Source organism: Leguminivora glycinivorella, chromosome 22, assembly GCF_023078275.1.
Source record: "Leguminivora glycinivorella isolate SPB_JAAS2020 chromosome 22, LegGlyc_1.1, whole genome shotgun sequence".
In the NCBI taxonomy this organism is placed as follows: domain Eukaryota; kingdom Metazoa; phylum Arthropoda; class Insecta; order Lepidoptera; family Tortricidae; genus Leguminivora; species Leguminivora glycinivorella.
In genome coordinates, this window is record NC_062992.1 from 13,325,138 (window position 1) to 13,349,085 (window position 23,948).

At 39.4% G+C, this 23,948-nt stretch overlaps 1 protein-coding gene across 5 annotated transcripts; it reads right to left on the reverse strand.

The window, feature by feature from the left end:
* Positions 1 to 1,853: 1,853 nt before the first annotated feature.
* Positions 1,854 to 23,520, reverse strand: LOC125237842 (neuropilin and tolloid-like protein 2). 5 transcript variants are annotated; one of them, XM_048145061.1, is made up of 14 exons: positions 23,317 to 23,520; positions 21,819 to 22,349; positions 19,123 to 19,208; positions 18,481 to 18,652; positions 17,258 to 17,415; positions 16,183 to 16,280; positions 14,647 to 14,801; positions 12,400 to 12,518; positions 11,216 to 11,353; positions 9,909 to 10,052; positions 6,047 to 6,183; positions 4,651 to 4,751; positions 2,920 to 3,036; positions 1,854 to 2,221 (listed from the first exon to the last, which is right to left on the reverse strand). In XM_048145061.1, the coding sequence occupies exons 1-14, from the start codon at positions 23,348 to 23,350 to the stop codon at positions 2,151 to 2,153; spliced, it is 2,061 nt and encodes a 686-aa protein (XP_048001018.1). In that variant the 5' UTR covers positions 23,351 to 23,520; the 3' UTR covers positions 1,854 to 2,150. The 5 variants fall into 5 exon arrangements, with proteins under 5 accessions (XP_048001018.1, XP_048001020.1, XP_048001019.1 ...); XM_048145063.1 differs by having other exon boundaries at positions 1,854 to 2,218; positions 2,920 to 3,024; positions 4,651 to 4,757; XM_048145062.1 differs by having other exon boundaries at positions 2,920 to 3,024; positions 4,651 to 4,757.
* Positions 23,521 to 23,948: the final 428 nt, after the last annotated feature.

Genomic DNA, 23,948 nt, shown 5'->3' on the forward strand with positions numbered 1-23,948 from the left:
TGAATAAAATTAGTTTTGTAAGTTTCTGTCGCTCAGAATAATAATCGCGCCATTCACCTTGTTTTACCTCCTTAAACACCGGTTGCATTAAATACTTTAATACTATTTCAGTTTTGGTGTCACTATTTTTCGTCAATAATGAGAATTATAATTCAGAAATAATTCAAAATCATGCTTATTGTATAATATTATCGACTAAAATTCGTATTAGAACCGTGTAATATTCAAAACTATAAATTGAAATAAATATTTTTATATTATATATTGAAAACAGAATATGATCACAATTATTATACCTTATTACCTACATGTCATGTCTGCGCGATTCATCTATGATTCCAGTTGTCAAAATGGCGGCCATAGCATCGCGTTTAAGGAGCCCGTCCCTTCATTATAATAATTACTTAAATTAAGTTAGATCAAAATAGCTTGTCTACTAACCGATGAAATGTGACACCGTCACTTTTATTAGATTTTCTCGTATGACTTCAACAGTATCTTATAGCACAGGAAGGCATTTTTTCATTTTATTTGTGTGCAGTCAGAGACAACCTCCTCCCACCACGCGCAGAGACTGACTGAGGCAACATAAGTCCACTGGACTTATGTTTGTGGCGCAAACTTTTTGTTCGCCGTGTCCTCTCTAGTACATTATACCTCAATGTTAGATGCAGATATTTTTACAGCTGATAGTACTCGGTCTCTGGAGTATATTAAACCGTGAAACATTATAGCTTTTACGATGTTTTTTTGGAGAAAACGGAAAAACAAATTTGCTACGTAAAAACACCCTGTTTATGTGATTATTAAATGAAAACTCATTGAACAGATTCTAGTACCTCTTTTACGTACCACTTAACTGTAACTGGCCACTTCAATGACATGTGCAGTTTTCCCGCCGAACCTTTACGACATTTACAACAAACAATTGTTGACATGACAGACAGTGTTATTGTGACATGTGATAATGCACATGATGATTTTTTTTAGACGAAATTATAATTAATTTTTTGTTAGGAAAATGAAATCAAAAAAGTTACATGAAAAGATTTCTTAATTTATATTTAAAGTTAATTATTTTAATGTAAAGTATCATGTGTTAAAATATCTGCAACTAATAAATTAGGACCTTATATATGTATTTATCTATATAAGTATGTACATCGTTGCTTAGCATCCATAGTACAAGCTTTGCTTAGTTTGGGGCTAGGTTGATCTGTGTAAGGTGTCCCCAAATATTTATTTATTTTATTTATTTTAAAAATACAAAACCAAGTGGATCTGTCCCTGAGCGGTCTCTTTTTACTTAACTTCCTAATTTGGTCGTATCATCTTTTCATTTACCTTCAACTTTTAAGGAGGAAGGCAGGAAGGAGGATGGCAAGAAGTAAATGAAATGCTTTCATTCTTATTAATTAATAAATGGTATTTATTTCATAAAACAAAATAACACGAACCTTTAAAATCAAGCTTACAATAATTATAAGGGACTATCCACACTCGACGCCTCAAGCGACGCGTCGCTTGAGGCGCGCGCCGCGTCGCTTGGGGCACGTCTTACGTCCTTCCTATACAAAATGTATTGAGGAGACGTTTTTTAAATTACACTCCGGCGGCGCGGCGCTGACGTCAGTTCCGTGCCTTACGACGCCGAACTTACGTCGCCTGAGTGCGGGTTGCCGCCAAGGGCTTTTTATTTAAAATATGTACAATTGACATTACTAATTGTCCAACGCCATATCTACTATTAAAACATTGAGCACGAAATCGCACATAGGCACGTATTACTTATGCTACTTTAACCACAGTTCTCCAAGTTGAATTTTTTCGATTGTTTAAACTATAGATTTAGATTTTCTACGAAATCTGCTTTCACTCCTAATTATACATTAAATTATGTAAAACTAGCTTTATGGCCGCGGCTTCGCACGCGTTAGAAAGAGACAAAAAGTAGTCTATGTCACTCTCCATCCCTTCAACTATCTCCACTTAAAAAATCACGTCAATTCGTCGCTCCGTTTTGCCGTGAAAGACGGACAAACAAACAGACACAAACACTTTCCCATATAAAATATTAGCATGGATAACAAGAAAGCAATATCCTGTGAGGAAATAGGAACTAAGTTTTTATACAGAAGGTAAGCTACGTTTCAGTAGATCTGTATGACGTCGGGAGCTGACTTAGTGGTTTCGGTGCTCAAAGGGCGGCCATCGGGTTCTGCTGACAAGAAATATACAATGTTACATACCTAAATAGAGCCTGGATCTTTCTATGGTGGGCCGTGAAGTGGGGATAAGAGGAGCTACGCAAGAAACTGTATGGCTATTGGAGCCTGACTTTGACCCTGTAACTATCGAGATACTAAACTTAGCTTACAAGAAGTACTAGTATCTTGTGCCGTAACCTGGCGCAGTAGTTACACAGTGAACCATGGAGCGAGGAAGCGGGGAGAAAATTCAGAAACTGTGTGGCTATTGATCCTGGAGCAGAGACTAGACCTGTCATAATTACTGTTACACGGTGGAGCTACAACAGGTGGAATACCGTCAGGCTACAACATAAGACATCCCCTCAATTTACAAGCCAATTCTACGGTCTAGTCTCAGCTCCAGGATCAATAGCCACACAGTTTCTGAAGTTTCTCCCTGAAGCTGCATGATCGTTGGAGCTTGGATCCTGTAACTCTTCTTCCTCCTACCCTTATCCCACGTTATGTGGGGTCGGTACAACACGTCTTCCTCTTCCATTCTCCTCTATCTTTCGTCATCTCAACACTCACATCTTTCTTTCTCATATCCTCTTTCACACAATCCATCCATTGTTGTTTGGGTTTACCCCTCCCTCTCCATCCATCAACCTTCTTCTCCAAGCCAGCTGTAACTGTCGCGCGAAATTGTAAACGTGGCTTATAGTCTTACGAGCAGTGCTAATGTCTTGTGCTGTAGCCTGGCGCAGTAGTTCCACGGTGAGGTGAGGGGTGGGGGAGCGGGGAGCCACGCCAGACACAGCGCGGCTGTTGGAACCCGACTTGGAACCTGTAGAGAAAACAGGATTTGTTAGATACATATCTAATCGATCTTTCAGGAACAGGTGGTTATAATCAGGTGGGTATAAATGCGAAAGTGTGTCTATTTGTCTGTGTCTGGGACAGATTGTCCCTGGTAATCACTCGGTATCTTGAATATCCTGGACTGCTATTGGCTGCTGTTCACTTTTCTTCTAACCATTTGGAACTCGCCATTAGCTGAAGGAAGTATAGGAGCTGTCTGAAACAGACTCTCGTGTTTGACACCCGGTGACCCTTGTATTGTAGTGCCAGTTCTCTTTTTTTAACCGCCTTCCAAATCTCAAAGGAAGGGGTTCTCAATTCGTCTGTATTTTTTTTTTTTTTTTAATGTTTAGATAGATAGATAGATAGATAAAAGCTTTATTTGAATGCTGCAATAACACACAATTACAAATGCAACACAGAACAACAAAAAGAGAAGAAGAAAAAAACATACAATTGACTTAAAATTACGTACACAACATTAAAAAAATGCTTACCAACACTGTGTGCATTGCAGCAAAAACAAAAGGGTTCCGACTCAGCTATACGCTTCACCCTTTCGAGTGAGGCACTGATATTCTGCCGGCACCCAGATCACGTTACAGTTAAATAAATAAAGAAATGTGTATAAATGAAGAAATAGGTTAAGGTAATTTTAAAGTAAGGTGAGAAAACAATTTATGATTATAAATATAATTATATACATTGCTGTGAAATGAAATACAAATTAAAGTGGAAATAATACATACATATACAATTAATGATCAACAAGAATATAGAAAATGTGTAAGTAATACTTGTGTTATAAAGTGTTATAAAGTGCGCAAACGTGCCGTTAAGAATGTACCGTAAAAATAATGTTTGTTCCTCGATATCTCCGTCGTTACTGGACCGATTTAGAAATTTTTTTATTTGATTGAATGTATATGCATACAGATTGGTCCCATTTTTCTCAGAATCCAGTTCTGATGATGGGATCCTGGAGAAATCGAGGGAACTCCTCAAATCTGAAAGGCATACATATGGTGATTTTTGTGTTTTAAAAGGAACAGCATGCATTTACGTACGGAACAGTGACATTTGGTGCAGTGGAACTGCTCATGATGGTCAGAACGGAACTCCTCAAATCTGAACGGCACACTTATAGTGACTTTGGTATTTTTATAAGACAGCATGCACTTACGTCCAGAACAGTGACATTTGGTGCTGTGGAATTGCTGATGAAGAGTGAGCCGCACCTGGTTAGAGTTCCGTTCTGAAAATCATTCTCATCTGTAAGTACTTCAGAATCATCCAAATTTCAAAATTGGTTCAGAAATGACGGAGATATCGAATAACAAACATTAAAAATATACAGACGAATTGATAACTTAATCCAACATTTGAAAGTATTGACCACCAGAACCCCAAAGGAAGGCGGTTTTTTTTCTTAAAAATTATTTCCTATCTCTTTTCCGCCCTAAACATTTGGAAGTCACCATTAGTTGTAAAATTGTAGGAGCAGTCTAGAAAACACTGTCACTTCTTTGACATCTCTTGTTCTGTTGCTGGGAGATCTCCTTTTCCCTCTTCCCTTTTCCCCTAAGCATTTGGAACTCACCATTAGTCGCAGGAAGTATAGGAGCCGTCTGGAACAGACTGTCCCTCGTCTGACACCCAATGTCTTGGATCTCCTGGACTGTAGTGGGTAGGTCTCTTTCCTCTTCCCTAAAAAGAGATAATCGGGTTAATGTTCGGATAACTGATTGTTTTTTTAAATTACAAATTGTTAATAATTTGTTTAAGATTTTAATGATATGTTTTGTGTACGACTGACTACCTAGAGTGGAAAGTAAACAATATTTGCTGGAAAACAACAAGGGAGCGAAAATGTTGTTTTCCCCTCACTAGCTCAGAAACACGTGTTTTGTCCTTTAATACCAGCGGGTAAAAACGTATTTTATCCACTAGTGGGTAAAGTAATTTGACCTTGAATAAAGTCAAATTAACTGCTTTAAAATTGATAAAAGTAGGTGAATCTAGTAATAAAGATGATTTGCCACCTGTGGAACTACTGGAAGCAGTGATAAACGCATTTTTTGCGTTATAGTTTCCTCGCTATAGTGAGGGGAAAAGTTTTTTTCCCCTCACTAGCTCGGAAACACGCATTTTGTCCTTTAATACCAGCGGGTAAAAACGCATTTTATCCACTAGTGGGTAAAGTAATTTGACCTTGAATAAAGTCAAATTAACTGCTTCAAAATTGATAAAAGTAGGTGAATCTAGTAATTAAGATGATTTACCACCTGTGGAACTACTGGAAGCAGTGATAAACGCATTTTTTTGCGTTGTAGTTTCCTCGCTATAGTGAGGGGAAAAGTTTTGTGTTACACTCGGGTGCAAATGTATTTTACTTCTCGTGTGTTAGAAAACTCGCAAGTTCAGGATTATATTCTCGAACCACTCGCTTCGCTCGTGGTTCAACTATAGAATCCTTTCACTTGCTCGTTTTTCAATTCCACACTCGGCGTTAAAATACAACTTTGCCCCCTTGTATAACAAATAACTAGTGTTACACTCGGGTGCAAATGTATTTTACTTCCCGTGTGTTAAAAAACTCGCAAGTTCAGGATTCTATTCTCGAACCACTCGCTTCGTTCGTGGTTCAACTATAGAATCCTTTCACTTGCTCGTTTTTCAATTCCACACTCGGCGTTATAATACAACTTTGCCCCCTTGTATAACAAATAACTATTATGCGCTTGTATTACGCGCTACTATGACGTTGCGCTATTATGCGCTAATATTAATACCAGTGTGCGTAGCCGAATTCACAAACGCTCACGAAACGCTCACGATAATGTCTCTTTCGTAGCTATCTATCTCTATTGCTAGTATTGGCGCGACAGAGCCAGACTACCTTTCTGCGGCGTTTCGGTGGCATTTCGCGTCGCAGAAATGCCATTCGGCCACGGGACCAGCTTTCCAGCTGACTCTCTAGATGACTTGACTCTTACCTTGATGAGTCTTGTCCCCTGCTGTAGTCCGTCTTTCTTCCCCTGACCTTGCTGCCTGACACAAAAGGCTCACTGTCAGGCCAGACGTCGTCGGCGCGCGAGTGTAGCAGATCCGACTCCATACTAACACTGCTTGACTGAAACAGGTGCAAGCATATCATCATCACCATCAAGTTAAGAACAGTTCCCCGGCGCATGGCCTTAGCCCAAAAAACCCTCGCGTCATACACTGAGAGAAATTTGCATTGTGAATTTAACAAGTTCGACTTGTTGCGGTTTATCCGTTTGAATCAGCCAAACGTATGTTTAAAACAATATGTGTCAGGTTGTTTTTATAAAATCGACTTGTTGATTCAAATATATTGCCGATTCAAATGACAAGTAGCTTGTTGTTTGAACCAAAGAGCATGTAGGCGCTATTTTAACCAAAAAACTTGTTGAACGAACATGAAAACTGGTTGTATTTTCTCTCAGTGTAGGACCAACATATCGTCACTACTTTTTAAAAAAACTTGTATTTTCGTCTGTCAATGAAAAGAAAATTGTTGTAAGTATGTATGAAATACATATAGACTTACTGCGTTTTAACTTTGAGGAGCAGCGTGGGGTACGAGATTTTTTAAAAGTAGTGACGATATTATGAACGACTTCCAGCCACCGTAAAAATGAACTGTGCGACCAAACATTCAAACGCCTATTGAGAGATTTTTTGTTGGATAGACCGTTTACGTTTTATTCTGTTAATGAATATATGAATGGTTATTTTGACGATCCATTACAGGAGATAATATAATTATTGACATTAATACATTTTGAATACCATGTTCTAAATTATGTAGGTTATTATTAGAAATGCATTATTATAATTGATTTATGTTATTGAATTTCTTGTAATTTGACTTATATTTGTGTAATTTGACGATCCGTTACAGGATATAATACTTTAACAGTAATTAGATACCTATTGTTTAATCGTTTATTTTTAGAACTAGGCATTATGAAATTATTTATATTATTGTATTTGACGATCATAATATGAATTCTTGTAGATTGACATGCAATTTATACTGTAGTTTGTATTATGAAATAAATAATCTAAATCTAAATCATCATATCAGCCCTTTGTCGCCCACTGCTGAGCATAGGCCTCTCTTCTAGTACGCCACTTCTCCCGGTCCTGTGTTAATCTCATCCAGTTGTGACCCGCAAACATATACGAGCAGGTATCTTACGACAACGTCTCATAACCAGGGTGGCTAGCCGAATGGCACAATCGCTCACGAAACGCTCACGAAACGAAGCGCTAGTAGATATCTATCTCTATCGCGCTTGCGTATTGGCGCGACAGAGCCAGCGGCGTATCGCTTTCGTTTGGCGTCGGAGAAATGCCATTCGGCTACGGGGCCAGACAGGCAAGCATGATGGTCGCGCGATAAACGATAAAACATCAGTAGGCCTAGCACATGATGGCCGCGAGAGTTTGTCGCCGCGAGATAGATGACTCGTCTTCTTCTAACTGTATTAATGACATGAGGACGGGTAGTCTATCTCGCGGTGACATACTCTCGCGGCCATCATGTGCTAACCCTACAGGCACTATTTGTAAGTGCAATAGTGGGTTTAATCCATATCCATACTAATATTATAAATGCGAAAGTAACTCTGTCTGTCTGTCTGTCTGTCTGTCTGTCTGTCTGTTACGCTTTCCCGCTTAAACCACGCAGCCGATTTTGATGAAATTTGGAACAGACAATCTTTAGACCCTGAGACAAAACATAGGCTACTTTTTATTTCGAAAAAAAGGGATGAAGGGGTTGAAAAAGAGGTTGAAAGTTTGTATGGGGTTTCTTAATTTTAAAAGATAAAACCATGAAACTTTATATTTTAGCACTTGATAAGAAATCATTAAACATTATATTTAAAGTCACATACAGGTCGAACGCATTATTTTTACCTTTAAAATAAACATGGTGGGAAATAAACATTAACTAAAAGCGGGTAGATTATATTTATTTGTCTACCCCGAACATTTATATAAATTAATATCGGGTAGTTTTGTGTTGTTTACATCTCCGGTGACATTTTGCTGGGACGTCAGTCTTCCGCGACCACGGCCAGTGCAACCTGGCCGAAACGTTGGGAAAAAAGGTAAAAATAATGTTAATTAATCGCGTTCGACCTGTATGTGACTTTAAATATGTGTACAAAGCGCGAGAACTTAAAGTGTTATATCATTAAACATCTTGATAAGGGATAGGGATAGGGATAGCGATAGGGATAGCGATAGGGATAGCGATACCGATAGCGATAGCGATAGCGATAGCGATAGCGATAGCGATAGCGATAGCGATAGCGATAGGGATAGGGATACGGATACGGATAATATGGGTATCGTTAGAGGGATACGGATAATCGGTCGGCGGTCTCTTACAATCAATGTGCTCTAAGACGATCGTTGTTTGCTTGCTTGAAGATTGATTACGTTTGCGATAAGTATAAGCAAAATGTAAAAAATTGTAAGGGAGAATAGAAAAAAGTACTTTTTACCCACCGATCATAGTGTCGAAATACGGGCTATGTGGGATGTTTATAAAGGTTTCCCCAGCGTATATAGAATTACCTACGCTGTGGTCGATGTGTAATATTTCTACAATCATTGCAAGCAAAAGTATTATGTGCAATCGAAATAATCGCAGATAAATATACCTACAGAGAAACCTAAGGATCCAAATGAAAATCTTAATGAATACTTTTATTACGCGGGCGAAGCCGCGGGTAAAAGCTAGTGTTTTATAATTTATCGCGCGACCATGCTATCGGTGCAGAGATAGTAACCTTTTCAGCAATTTTGGTGCAGCATTGTCGCGTTAAAGGAATATACATATATATATATGTCCGAAGCCAGCTGGAATAGTTAATTAAATAAATAAATAAATAAATAAATATTGGGGACACCTTACCCATATCAACTTAGCTCCAAACTAAGAAAAGCTTGTACTATGGGTGCTAAGCGACGATATACGTACTTAAATAGATGAATACATACTTATATACATAGAAAACATCCATGACTCAGGAACAAATATCTGTGCTCATCACACAAATAAATGCCCTTACCGGGATTCGAACCCAGGACCGCGGCTTAGCAGGCAGAGTCACTACCAATTGAGCCAGACCGGTCGTCAATTAGGATTAATAACAGTAAAATGAACCTTAATTGATCATCTACTTAGAAAACACATGTGTGGATTCCTTTATTTCTACCACACTGCACCGAAATTGCTGGAAAAGTTACGATGTCTGCTCATAACATAACTTGTGCAATGAGTATCATTATAATTATACTCTCTTTGCATGAAAAAGATTTAAAAAATGTTGAAACGTACAAAAATGGGTATTTTTCTGCTCCCGAACTATAATTCGTCTTTTACAGATCTTTAAAACCCTACATAAAAGTTATTCCCCATAGCCAGCGCCCACCGGCTTCCCGCGCACGCGCGCAGTACCGAAAAGTTTGAAAACGCATTGTTTGGCTCTGTAACCATGGCAACGCATTGTTATAACGATACTGCGCGCGTGCGCTGTAAGACGGCGGCGGATGGCTTTGGGCAGTTTGGGCAGTGCAAAATACAGGAAATAGTGTGAATTTCACGAAAGGTATTGTAGAAAACTATTAAAAACTAAGTGCATGATCGTAGAAAAAGTATTGTATGCAACGGTGTTTAACTGAGTAAAAAAATACTCGTGGCGTCTTTATAAACAATTTTCGGCTTAGATTCAAATTGCTACCCACACCACTCGACTTTTCTGATCTCCTTTAAACGCCTCCTGGTGCATGAAATACTTTTAATTAGGTACATACTCTTCGTCGGTGCATTTGTCTGTTCATCTCGTTGGTGAAGTGCTCATTTTCGAGGCCGAGGCTGTCCTTACAGCCTCTCATCGGATCGAGGGTTAGCTGGCTGGCGGCCTTGTTCAGGTCATCATGGAACTGCGCCTTGTACTCCTGATAGAAAAGTGTAAATCGGTGAAAGAGGTCAGCCTTTATCATTATGTTTGCGTCCGTATAACTTCACAAATAAGTGACAGTTTATCAAACGGCAAATTTTTATAGGTACCTACACTCACGGACTTAAATTGTTGAGCCATTCAGAGGTTACAATAATTTTGTCATGTCATAGTTAAACTATGTCGTGTCCAGTATAAAATGAGCTAGAAGTGTATCAACAATAAAATTAATGTCCGTGACAGTACATAATAATATAGAGGTGTCGAAGTTTATTTTCAATTGAATTCTGGGGGCATGGCACGACAGCCCCCGCGAAGTCGAGCAATTTAAATCGAGGTGCCGCTCTGACTGTTTCCTCCTCCAAAAAATGACTAGTCAGAACGATTTCAGAATCTGAGATTTCAGATTCTGAATAATTTGAGTAGGACTGTTTAGTTTTTTTGACTAATTGTTATAAATTTTTTTCTACTCCCGTACTGTTATTCGTGAGTTACAAGGTCGTGCATAGAACTTAAAAACCCTACATAAAAGATGTTAGGACAAGTCTATCTAGTCTATACCCTGAAAACATTTAGTAGAAGTAGCACGATATAGCTGTTACAATTCAGTAAATACATTGCTACCAACTTAACAAACCAATTCGCAGAGTCGAGACTCCTTCGTTTTCTGCTGCGTTCATTGGCGACGCGTCGAATCGCATTCAAATGTATGAGAACTCGATTCAACTCGGCTCGATTCGTCTTAGTGGCCAGGCTTCAAAGAACCATACCATAGACAGTTTTATTTTCATATTTGCACTCAAACTGCATAATTATTCAAAATGGTAGGCGGTCCACTAGATAACTAAGATGACTGAAAGTAGGTATTTGTTGATTTATAATTTTCTTTCAAAATAAGTGCTTGGTCGTAGAAAAAGTATTGTATGCAACGGTGTTTAACTGAGTCAAAAAATGCTCGTGGCGTCTTTATTAACAATTTTCGGCTTCGCCTCAAATTGTTACCCACGCCACTCACCTTTTTTGACCTCTTTTAACCACCAGTTGCATAAAATACTATTAATGTCACACCTTTTTTACGGCATACCTAAATGAATTAGGCCGTTTTTCAAAAATTTTGACGGGCTCAGGCGCTTTTAAAAATATACTCTTAAGAGCACTCACATTGATGAGCTTCTGGTCGTTGTACAGTTTCCGGATGCACTTGAAGAGGAAAACGGAGACCATCCCCGAGAGGATAAGTGAGAACACGATGAGGATGGTGCGGGTGTCCTTGTCTCGCACCAGGGATTGCGCCTCGCCCTGCACATTATGACAAGTTAGTGCGTTTTCACATTATCCGATCAGATATCGGATGTAGGACCGATATCCCATACATTTAAGCCGCCATCTTTGATTTTTACCTTTGAAATCCTTCCGACATCCAATATCTTTTAGACTTCTTTATTTTGTATTTGTTTCTATACACCGTGTTCTTATTGAATTCCGTTAACTTCGGCATATAGTTAGGTTCATTATAGGAAACAGAATAGCATAGTTAGTTTTTTAATTCGTAACTTTTTTCTGAAAAATCCTATTGTTACTATACGTCGCGAGTTTTTTTAAAGGTTCATATTATGCGATATCCGCGTGTGGAATGGCTAATAACGCTTAGTTAAACAAACATTATGAATAAAATAGGACAATCTTACACAGATCTACTATCGATTATGTCATTTATGGCCCACGGAAACGTTCAATCAGGCTTGTAACGTTGGGACTTAAATAAAAATATATAAATACTGTATGTACGTACCTAGAAAATACCCAAGACTTGAATATAATAGCATAACATTTTATCTGAGTATTATTTTTTTTTAATCCATAGGCAACCCTAGCGTCCGACGCTGCGCACGTGCGGCTCGTTTCTTTGTAATCATTTTCTAGGTATTTAAAAAGGCGGCATTTTGTGAACTTCAAAGCAGTGGGACTTCTGTTCTTGTACTATTATATATTATGTGGCCGAGCGAAGGTCGTCACCACTGAATGGGCCGCGAACTGTCGGCCGCCGTCATGTACTTGTAGCGCGGCGATAGAATCGTGGAGTGCCAGCCCCCACAGCGCCTAGCGCGGAAGGGGCCACTCACACCCCAGCAGGGGTGTCGAATGAAGACACACCATCGCGGAGTGAGTCGCCCCTGCAGGGTTAGCACATGATTGCCGCGGGAGTATGTCGCCGCGAGATAGACTACCCGTCCTTATGTCATTAATACAGTTAGAAGAAGACGTGTGATCTATCTCGCGGCGACATACTCTCGCGGCCATCATGTGCTAGGCCTACTGGTGGTAGTGAGTTGAATGAACTGAACCTTGCACTCCACAGGATCCTCGTCCGCCTTAAGCCTGCAGTGTGCGATTTCGTCGCACCGCAGCGCGCTTGAGATGCACGTGCCGTCCTTGCAGTTGAACTCATCCTTCTCGCACGAATCTGTCGACCAATACTGTAGTTTATACAATAATACTTATAATACTATTATTATATACCGGTCTGGCTCAGTCGGTAGTGACCCTGCCTGCTAAGCCGCGGTCCTGGGTTCGAATCCCGGTAAGGGCATTTATTTGTTTGATGAGCACAGATATTTGTTCCTGAGTCATGGATGTTTTCTATGTATGTATTTATCTATTTAGCACCCATATTACAAGCTTTGCTTAGTTTGGGGCTAAGTCGATCTGTGTAAGGTGTCCCCAATATTTATTTAATAAATAAATATTGGGGACACCTTACACAGATCAACTTAGCCCCAAACCACAGAATATATAGTATGTACTAGCTTTTGCCCGCGGCTTCGCTCGCGTTAAAAAGAGACAAAAAGTAGTCTATGTCACTCTCCATCCCTTCAACTATCTCCACTTAAAAAATCACGTCAATTCATCGCTCTGTTTTGCGGTGAAAGACGGACAAACAAACAGACACACACACTTTCCCATTTATAATATTAGTATGGATTAGTATGGATATAATAATAAATAAATATTGGGGACACCTTACACAGATCCACTTAGCCCCAAACCACATCTCGGACACTGGCGATCAAATATATGAAAGAGGCGCGTTCCTAGCACACAGTCTAAGCTCGTGTAGGAGAACGCGAAGCATGCTTGTATGAGTGAGATATGACAGGTCGACTGTTCGCGTTTTTGACAGGCGGTAACTGTGAGGTAACCGAGAGGGGGTGAGTGGCACTTTGAGCGGGGAGAGGGAGTGGCCATACTGTACGATAGTACTTTTTATTATACTGTGCCCAAACTAAGCAAAGCTTGTACTATGGGTGCTAAAACTGCTAAGCGACGATTATACATACTTAAATACATAGAAAACATCCATGACTCAGGAACAAAATATCACACAAATAGATGCCCTTTTCGGGATTCGAACCCAGGACCGCGGCTCAGCAGGCAGGGTCAGTACCGACTGAGCCAGACCGGTCGTCGTTTGTATCTTTAGGTATTTTTTTCTACTGTTATTCGTCATTTACAGGGTCGTCCATAGATTTTTAAAATCCTACATAAAAGATGACAAGATCATCATCCTCCTTGCGTTATCCCGGCATTTGCCACGGCTCATGGGAGCCTGGGGTCCGCTCTGACAACTAATTCCAAGATTTGGCGTAGGCATTAGTTTTACGAAAGCGACTGCCATCTGACCTTCCAACCCGAAGGGTAACTAGGCCTTATTGGAATTAGTCCGGTTTCCTCACGATGTTTTCCTTCACCGAAAAGCGACTGGCAAATATCAAATGACATTTCGCACATAAGTTCCGAAAAACTCATTGGTACGAGCCGGGGTTTGAACCCGCGACCACCGGATCGAAAGTCGCACGCTCTTACCGCTAGATGACAAGATAAGTCTACTTAATAGTCTATTTCCCAAGAACACATTGCTCTTAAGGTTAATGGCAGTATGTTTAAGGGTGTTAAAGCACTGCGTTACATTGCTACCAACTTAACAACCCAGAAAAAAAAGACACGTGAACCATATACCTCCCTACATGTTTTTTCAAGCCGTCAAGTTTTGTGTCAAAATCCAGGTGTGTATTTCACGAAAACTATTAAAAATGAATAACTATGAATTGTCGCCAGTGGTATTTCCGGACCGATACGAACTTCAAACCTTCAAGAAAAGAGCGTACACCCATCTTAAAGGCCGGCAACGTACCTCCAACACTTCTGGTGTTTCGGGTGTCCATGGGCGGCAGTGATCGCTTACCATCAAGCGACCTGTCTGCTCATTTTCCTCCTATCCCATAAAAAAAAAACCTTAAAAGTAAGCGTTGGTCGTAGAAAAAGTATTGTATGGAACGGTGTTTAACCCGTCAAGCGCCTTGTCACACCTCGGACACTGGCGATCAAATATATCGAAAGAGGCGCATTCCTTGCACAGTATTAGCTCGTGTAGGTGAACGCGTACTATGCTTGTATGAGTGAAATATGACAGGTCGACTGTTCGTGTTTTTGACAGGCGGTAACTGTGAGGTAACCGAGAGGCAACGGCGTTCCAGTCAGGTAAATACCGGGATTACGCAAAGAGGATGACGATGATGTTGATGGTAAGTTACCGGTGGTGCGGAATTTAGTGTACACGGCGCTGAAGTTGGACTTCCGGTCCACGCTGAACAGCCGGATGTACATGATGTTGGCCGGGCCGGGGTTTATCTTCTTGCCTTCTTCCGTCCAGAGAGGCTTGGCTACGGAGCTGCAGTACTCTCCTAACCTGTTGGTGTCGAAATTATGTGTCACAAGAAAGCAAAATCGCAGCGAGACGACTACAAAAACTAGTGCACTAACAAAAATGGAGATTAACCCACCATTTTATATGGAATTTGACAGTTGACAGCCCACTAACCCTGAGTTAACACTTTCATTGCTAGGCCAAAATCAAAGTCCTTCGCTGAATGCTGGCGTAAATACAAACATATATATAAGACTCCCCCGTGGAGTCCAATCGCACACACTCAACGAACTCAATGAATAAACAACGCCGCACGCTGAGTACTCCGCTGTGGAGTTCATTTATTTCTATGCCGTATGCTAGCGACTCCTCTAGGGAGTCCAGGGCTGTCACAAAGGACAAAATTCGCCATGCATGCATTTAGTTTGCAAAGTGATCATAAAAAATAAAATCCCACGGTAAGGAAAATAAGGCTTGTGTTATGGGTACCAGGCGGCGATGTATATAATACGTATAAACATCCATCCGTTTCATAAAGTTACTTTTAAATTGTTTTTCTTAAAAAAAAGCACGATTTTTCTAATCCTAAAAAACGAGGTAAAGTGACAGCCCTGAAATATCGTAAGTTTCGTAAGAACTCGCTAGAGGAGTCGGATAGCATGGCGTTTAGTCATCTATAATTATATAGTACGAACTCCTCTCGGGAGTCGTGTCGCATGTGGACATAGTTTAAGAGAACTCCACGGTGGAGTTCTTTTCTTAACAATGAAAGTGTTAAGTGGTTGGTGCAAGTGGACATTAGTCCGTCAGTTAGATTATCAAAAAAAAAATTAGACATATTTTTTCCTTTTTCTCGTAAACGAAAAATGACGACGGTACAGTCCGTTGAAGTTTCGCGTGACGTCTTATCTTATCTTAAATCTGCGGGGCCCTTCGACCCATCGGGATCTTTTGTGCAATTACCCCCTACGATCCTAAGATCCTTCAGCTATTCAGGAGCTTCTCGACCATCACCACGTATCGGATGATGAGGCTCATGGGTAGCTCTCTGAAGTCCTTTGGTACTAGGTAGCCTGCTCCAAAGTTCTTCATTCTTTGTCTGGCGAGGGCGTGACATTTACACATTAGATGTCTGACGGTCTCTTCCTCTTCGCCACACGTGCGACAATCAGTGTTGTCAGCGTATCCCATCTTGGCCAAGATTCGCGTGACGTCACGCCTAGGTACAATTTTTACTTAAAAGTGTCGTCACAATCCCCCACCCCGGAACTTTGATGTTCTGTATCTTTGAGTTTTTTACTAATTAGATAAATACGTATTATTATCCCCCATGTAAACTCTTGTAAGTGTAAGTATGTAATAAAACCTTAAAAATAAAAATAAAAACGAATAAATCATCTTATTGTTTATTTATATTACTTACAAATGGTCAAAATCTGGTTTAGCGCCAAATATTTGCACCGTGTTTTTGGAGCAATTGTTCGGATTAGCTAACTGGAACATCGTTATGTTCAGATATATCTGAAAATAAACAAAAAGTGAAAACACAAAAATAATTAATAAATATATAAATACTAGCTTTTGCCCGCGGCTTCGCTCGCGTTAAAATAGAAAATTGCGGAATGCTCCATACACATTTCCACCCCCCATTTTAGGGAAGTGCGAGGCTAGAAAAAGACAAAAAGTAGCCTATGTCACTCTCCATCCCTTCAACTATCACCACTTAAAAAAATACCTCAACTCGTCGCTCCGTTTTGCCGTGAAAGACAAACAAACAAACTGACACACACACTTTCCCATTTATAATATTAAAGTATGGATATGTCGAAATCGAAAGATATATTATTTAAATACCTGAGTTCCTGGTTCACTTTATATCTTCCACTCAAAATCTAGAGTCATAACCCTGGGGTAACTCCTCGGCATTTCTCGAGGTCTGAACTGGTGCTGGTATCATCACTCCTACTCTATAGGTAGGTACCTACTTACCTGACTCCCTGGTTCAGTTTCTATCTTCCACTGCACATCTAGAGGCATAGACCCTGGGGTAGCTGCTCGGCATTTCTCGAGGTCTGAGCTGGTGCTGGTGCCATCACTCCTAAGTCCTACTCTATAGGTAGGTACCCACTTACCTGACTCCCTGGTTCAGTTTCTATTTTCCACTGCACATCTAGAGGCATATACCCTGGGATCGCTCCTGGGCATGTCTCCAAGTCTGGACTGATGCTGGTGTCGTCATTCCTACTTTAGATACCTGACTCCCTGGTTCAGTTTCTATCTTCCACTGCACATCTAGAGGCATAGACCCTGGGATCGCTCCTGGGCATGTCTCCAAGTCTGAACTGATGCTGGTGTCGTCATTCCTACTTTAGATACCTGACTCCCTGGTTCAGTTTCTATCTTCCACTGCACATCTAGAGGCATAGACCCTGGGATCGCTCCTGGGCATGTCTCCAAGTCTGAACTGATGCTGGTGTCGTCATTCCTACTTTAGATACCTGACTCCCTGGTTCAGTTTCTATCTTCCACTGCACATCTAGAGGCATAGAACCTGGGGTGGCTCCTCGACATTTCTCGAGGTCTGAGCTGGTGCTGGTGCCATCGATGATGTCGCTCGATTGGTGTTTAGTTAAGTAACAGGAGTCATCTATTGGTCCTGTTGGAGAATTAAAATAAAATAATAGGCTAGTTTCCTATACTTTAAATAAAATAATTTAATGCAGTGCACGAAATAAAGCACCACATAATTAGTAGAAAAATATGGACAGTAGTTATGTTTAAACATAATTTATATTTAATAAGTCGAAAATAAAGATGTAAAGTAAATGAATTGACCGTGACGTCACTCCTCAGTATTTCATAGTAATTCTATATTTAGCAAATCGTTTTGACAGTTCTTAAAAAGAAGCTGATTTGACTAGTAGGAAATTAGCCTATTGAATTAATGCAACAATGTCACAATGACTTTGTAAATGGGAGTCCGAGTGTCCGTGATCTCTGCGTACCTCTCTCGGAAACAGGTGTGAGTATGCAGTTATGCATGTAACTATAATATCACCAATCGTGTGGTGAAAGAAAATTTCACCATACTGTTTCCTCCCGTGGGTGTCGTAGAAGTCGACTTTGGGGGTGTTGCCACGTGTCTGTGGGTCGAGTGTCTTGGCCAGGTATAGGAGAGAAAAACCGACTTTGCTTGATTCAGATCTATTTCAAAAGTGGAAGTATTTATTCTAGTTACGCACTTATAATAAGGGATTAGCATGACTTTATTACTATTGATAATACCGCCACCTATCGGCGGTATTGGGAACTACATAACCCTCTTAATGAATATCGACTGGGAACTGCAATCCTTGAGGTAAGCCATCTAGGATTCGGATTAGTATGTAAAAGTAATCATAGATGGCGCTGTCAACATGATGAGTAACCTAGATTAATATAAATGTATAATGTAGGGGTAGTTTTAAGTTATTGTTATAATCTAACCACAAAATAAAAATTATTATAATAACATAGTTGAGCGATTTTCATGAAACATGGCTAAGAACACTCCCGACTAACTCAGCTTTCTGACAAAAAAAACTAAATCCAAAGCGGTTCATTCGTTCGGGAGCTACGATGCCACAGACAGACCATTATTTCCATCATATCAAAATTCCCCTTTCGAAATTACCCGAGCATTTCTGTGCTCCGAAATTACCCCAATGCCAACTTTACTCACGACTGTTCCTAGGGAGAAAGTTGACCTCGATGGTGAAGCCAGCATACTCGATAATCTCATCGGACCTGAACCTGAGCCACAGGTAGGGGCCAGTGGAGGTGATTTGGGGGGGAAAGCCTTTCCCGCAGTATCTGTACTCCGGCCTTGCGTAGCCAAATTTACCGTCACGGATCTACAAGAAAAATATTTTAATTTTTTTTTTCATATCTTCTCTCTTTAGAAATCTATACACTCCTTTTTTGAAGAACTCCATACTGTAAATCCTCAAACCGCACCTCGTATGGTTCTGTTCCTTTCTTTTAAAATACTATGTAACATAAGAATATAATATTGTCTTCGGTTACCGGCTTACCGCGATAGTTACTCATGAAATAAAACTATGAAAACGGATTAAATCGCGTATAATGAATTTAAAATACATCCCGACGTTTCGAACTCTTTACAGCGTTCGTGGTCAACGTAAGAATAGTTTTTTTGGTCATTCTTTTGATTGGCATCATCAAAAGAAGTGTGTTTTTAGGTAGTTTTCGGGTTCAAACCATTCTTAAAGTAATTTAATTACAGAATTAGATATTTCTTCTTCTTGCAATACAAAATAGGACAACATTTATATCTGTGAGGAGATACGTAATTAAAGCTTACCTCTAAATAATCATTTCTACATTCAGGGCTGTACTCTATCTCAAAGACGTCTATAAACGTCAGCTCTATCACCTGGCCCTCGACAGCTGAAATAAAATAAGACGTTTGAAAAACAATCGTTACATCTACTTCTATAAATAGTTAAAGCTCGGCCACACATGCGCGTTTTGATAGCGTAGGCGGAGCGGTAGCGGTAGCGGACGCCGGCGGGAACTAACGAGCGCGGATTGCGAGCGGAATGCGCGCGGATTGCGAGCGGAACGCCAGCGTTCCGCCGGCGCACCGCTATCATTGCGCTCCGCTAACGCTACGCTATCAAAACGCTTTATGTGTGGCGGAGGTAAATAAATGTTTTAAGTAGGACATTTTATACAGATTGACTATTTAATAATAACTAACTACTTTCGCTTGCTCGGGTATCAATATTGGCACGTACGGTTAAACAACAACTTTGCCCCCTTGTAAAACAAATAACTATTATCTTCTACCTCTACATAGATACAATTTTTGTCTTAATAAATTTAATACAAGAGCCTTGGCAACGAGTATCATTTTGTACTTTTTGGCGTTGAAACGTTTAGGTCTATGGGGTCCCTGTGCGAACAAGTTTTTCCCGAAGCGTCTGGTTGTGATGTAACTGGTGACCGAAGAGCTGGCGACTTCCTCGCACAACGTATCAGCATAGCGATACAGCGAGGAAATGTCACCAGCATCCTGGGTCCTCAAGAAACTCCTCCTTCCTTTCTAGTCCTTTAAAAACCGGCCAAGAGCGTGTCGGGCCACGCTCAGTGAAGAGTTCCGTAGTTTTCTCAAAAACTACTGAACCTATCAAGTTTAAAACAATTTTCCTAGAAAGTACTTATAAAGTTCTACTTTTGTGATTTTTTTCATATTTTTTAAACATATGGTTCAAAAGTTAGAGGGGGGGGACGCACTTTTTTTTCCTTTTGGAGCGATTATTTCCGAAAATATTAATATTATCAAAAAACGGTCTTAGTAAACCCTTATTAATTTTTAAATACCTATCCAACGATATATCACACGTTGGGATTGGAATGAAAAAAAAAATCAGCCCCCACTTTACATGTAGGGGGGGTACCCTAATAAAACATGTTTATCCACTTTTTATTTTTGCACTTTGTTGGCGTGATTGATATACATATTGGTACCAAATTTCAGCTTTCTAGTGCTAATGGTGACTGAGATTATCCGCGGACGGACGGACGGACGGACAGACAGACATGGCGAAACTATAAGGGTTCATAGTTGACTACGGAACCCTAAAAAGGACCGTTCAAACTTTACACAGTGACTTTTGAAGTCACTATGAACAACTTTTACTATGGGACCAATTCTGAAACGCGAAAAAAAATTGGCTGTTCCATAGAAGAGCAATTAATTTCTTTTTTTTTGCCAATAAAAAAAAAAAATTGATTGTTTTAGGGAATTTTAGGTCAATTGTACTCAGAATCACGAGTACTTTCAATCTCACTGGGAGACAAAAAGTGTCCCAGAATTTCCATACATTTTTGTTACTTTCCTCTTTTGTTACCCAATACAACATGTACGGAAAATGGTAACATAATAAGAAAAAATCGTATGGGACAACTTTTTTAACTACTAGGATTGAAAAAGCTAGTAATTCTGAGTAGAAATAGCACATTTTTTTTTCAAAAATATCACATATTCATAAAAGTGGCAAAAAAAAAGAAATGCTCAGAAATGAGCGGTGTCATGACAGTCGAAATGTATGAAACGGCCAAATTTTTTTTGCGTTTTCAGCATTAGTCCCATAGCAAATCTTGTTCATTATGACCTCAAAAGTCACTATGCTAAGTTGAATGGTCGTTTTTATTTCACCGTGTTTTAGCTAGCTTTTAAGTTTAGTCTTAGTTAAATAAGTATAGTTATTTGTTATACAAGGGGGCAAAGATGTATTTTAACGCCGAGTGTGGAATTGAAAAACGAGCAAGTGAAAGGATGCTATAGTTGAACCACGAGCGAAGCGAGTGGTTCGAGAATAGAATCCTGAACTTGCGAGTTTTTTAACACACGAGAAGTAAAATACATTTTCTCAAACATGCAATGAAATATTGTCTTTACGTTCCTTAAAATGGGCTGGGAAGTATCGCTTTTTGGGCGCAACAACTCGAAAGGAATGTAAAGGGATTTCATACTATTTTTTAGGCCTAGGCCTGCAAAGTAACTTTTTTTATAAAATATTGTCCTTTAGAGCATTTTTTTTTTATTTCATTGTATGTTTGAGAAAAGCACTATACATGCCTCGGCGTGAAAACGGATTCCCGGCCTCGTATCCCTATCCGGCCTCGCTCGCACGCTCGCTCGGCCGTATATACCCACTTGGCCGGAAATCCTCATTTTCCCGGCCTCTGATGTAATGTACTATTGCACCCGAGTGTAACACAAAACTTTTCCCCTCACTATAGCGAGGAAACTACAACGCAAAAAATGCGTTTATCACTGCTTCCAGTAGTTCCACAGGTGGTAAATCATCTTTATTACTAGATTCACCTACTTTTATCAATTTTAAAGCAGTTAATTTGACTTTATTCAAGGTCAAATTACTTTACCCACTAGTGGATAAAATGCGTTTTTACCCGCTGGTATTAAAGGACAAAACACGTGTTTCCGAGCTAGTGAGGGGAAAAAGTTATTTTTTTTTCTTTGATATTTACCTTCTATAGTCGTAAAGCACGAGGTATTGCTTGTGTACGTGCCTTCTCCAGGTTTCGCATTCTCCTGTTCTTTCTCACTCTTCGGATGCTTCACGACTATCTTATCATTTTCTCGTGTCAACTTGAACGGTTTGCATCGAGGATCTTCATCTGTCTCTCTTTTTCTTCTGTCTTTAATATGGTACTGTCTCTTTCTTGATGTATTTTCAGTTTTGTCTTTATTGACATCATTTTTATTTTTGTATTCATTTGATAGTTTTTGTTTTACTTGTACTTGAGCTTCGTACAATTCATCTGGGACTAGATTATGATCAATCTTGTTTATTTTCTTATTTCTAGCATTTACATTAAAATGTCTCCAATTTTTTGGTTGATGTTGGATATCTTTACTATCTAAAGTAAAAGTTGTTATACCATTAACAACATTTTTAAAGTTATTATAGACATGTGGTAACTTAGGATTGATCCCATACGCATTAATATTCTGGTCATGTTTAACTTTTTCGGATGTGGTCCCAAAAATGGAACAAACTGGAATAAAATAAAATGTGTTCATTATTGAAAAAAATATAATTATGATAAAACTTATTTATTAACAAGTACTTTTTAAAGTTGATAATGATTAGACACAGTCTCCTGGTTCTATATTATTTTTTTAACAATTGAAGCAACAATAAGTTGAAATATCTATTTCGAAAATGGCTGAAACAATTATTTTTGATAAAACGGGTCAAATACCTATCCAAATCGGGGCCGATTAAAAAACTGTCCTTTTCCTTTTTTTTTTTTATTATAAATGGGCTTACTCTTGACCACAGACTAGCCAAAGGCAAAGACGTGGCCTACGATGGAGTGAGCTCGCCCAGAAGATGCCTGTTCACTCTTGATTTGAAGGTTGCCGGGTTATATGAGCTCGGAAATATAGCCGCCGGCAAGGAATTCCACTCCTTGGCAGTGCGCATAAGAAAAGAAGAAGCAAAGCGCTTCGTGCGGATTTCCTTTTTATGTTCTTCGCTAATCTAGCGATTTATATAATTATAGTTTCCTTCGTCATAAATATGTCATTTGCTCCCTCGTGACACAACTGAAAATTCATCATCATCATCATACATACACACACATACATACAATCACGCCTGTATCCCATAAAGGGGTAGGCAGAACATATGAAACTACTAAAGCTGCAGTGCCACTCTTGGCAAATAAGGGGTTGAAAGAAATCGAAACTGTGACATTGCAGTGACAGGTTGCCAGCCTCTCGCCTACGCCACAATTTAACCCGTATCCCATAGTCGCCTTCTACGACACCCACGGGAAGAAAGGGGGTGGTGAAATTCTTAACCCGTCACCACACAGGCTCATCATCATCATCAGGATCATCATCATTTCAGCCATTAATCGCCCACTGCTGAGCATGGGCCTCCCTTCGTGTACGCCACTTATCCCGGTCCTAGGCTAATCTCATCCAGAAGTGTCCCAACTGAAAATTATGACTTACCAAGAGCCAGAAATGTCAAAGCCAACGGTGTCATTGCTCGTTTAGCTATATCCCTTTTATTGTTTTCTCAGTTTACATAATCGACGTTAGAATTTAAATACTCATTCAATCTTTCATATATTTATATTTGATATTTTCAAGATAATTATTTAGTTCTTATTGTTTCTTTGATGAATTTATCTAATTTAGTTTGGCTGGTTGTTGAAATCTAGAACAAAAAAAAAGAAATGTAAACTTAAATCTCATCTAGAAAATAAAAGCTTGTAAAAACAGTATGATTAAGTGAAAATTGACCAAGCTGTCTTTTTAGTAGATATTGGGGCTACGAAAACACAATTTAAGAAGAATTACGAGTATATTTTATTTACATAAGAATAAAAGTTTTCAGTATAGGTAAATCCCAGTGACCACATGGTCGTATAGCCCGATTCAAATTTAATATACATGGAAAATTAGATATATACACGGTGCTCGTGAGCATTTCGAGAGACTTTAAGAGCATATTCCTGATCCCATTTTAAGACTGAAATGTCATATACACTTTTCTAGATTTCGCCTAGTTTCAGAGATATGATCAATTGAAAAAAAAATTTTTTCTTATTGTTACTCAGTACAAAAGGCTTTTTTAACGA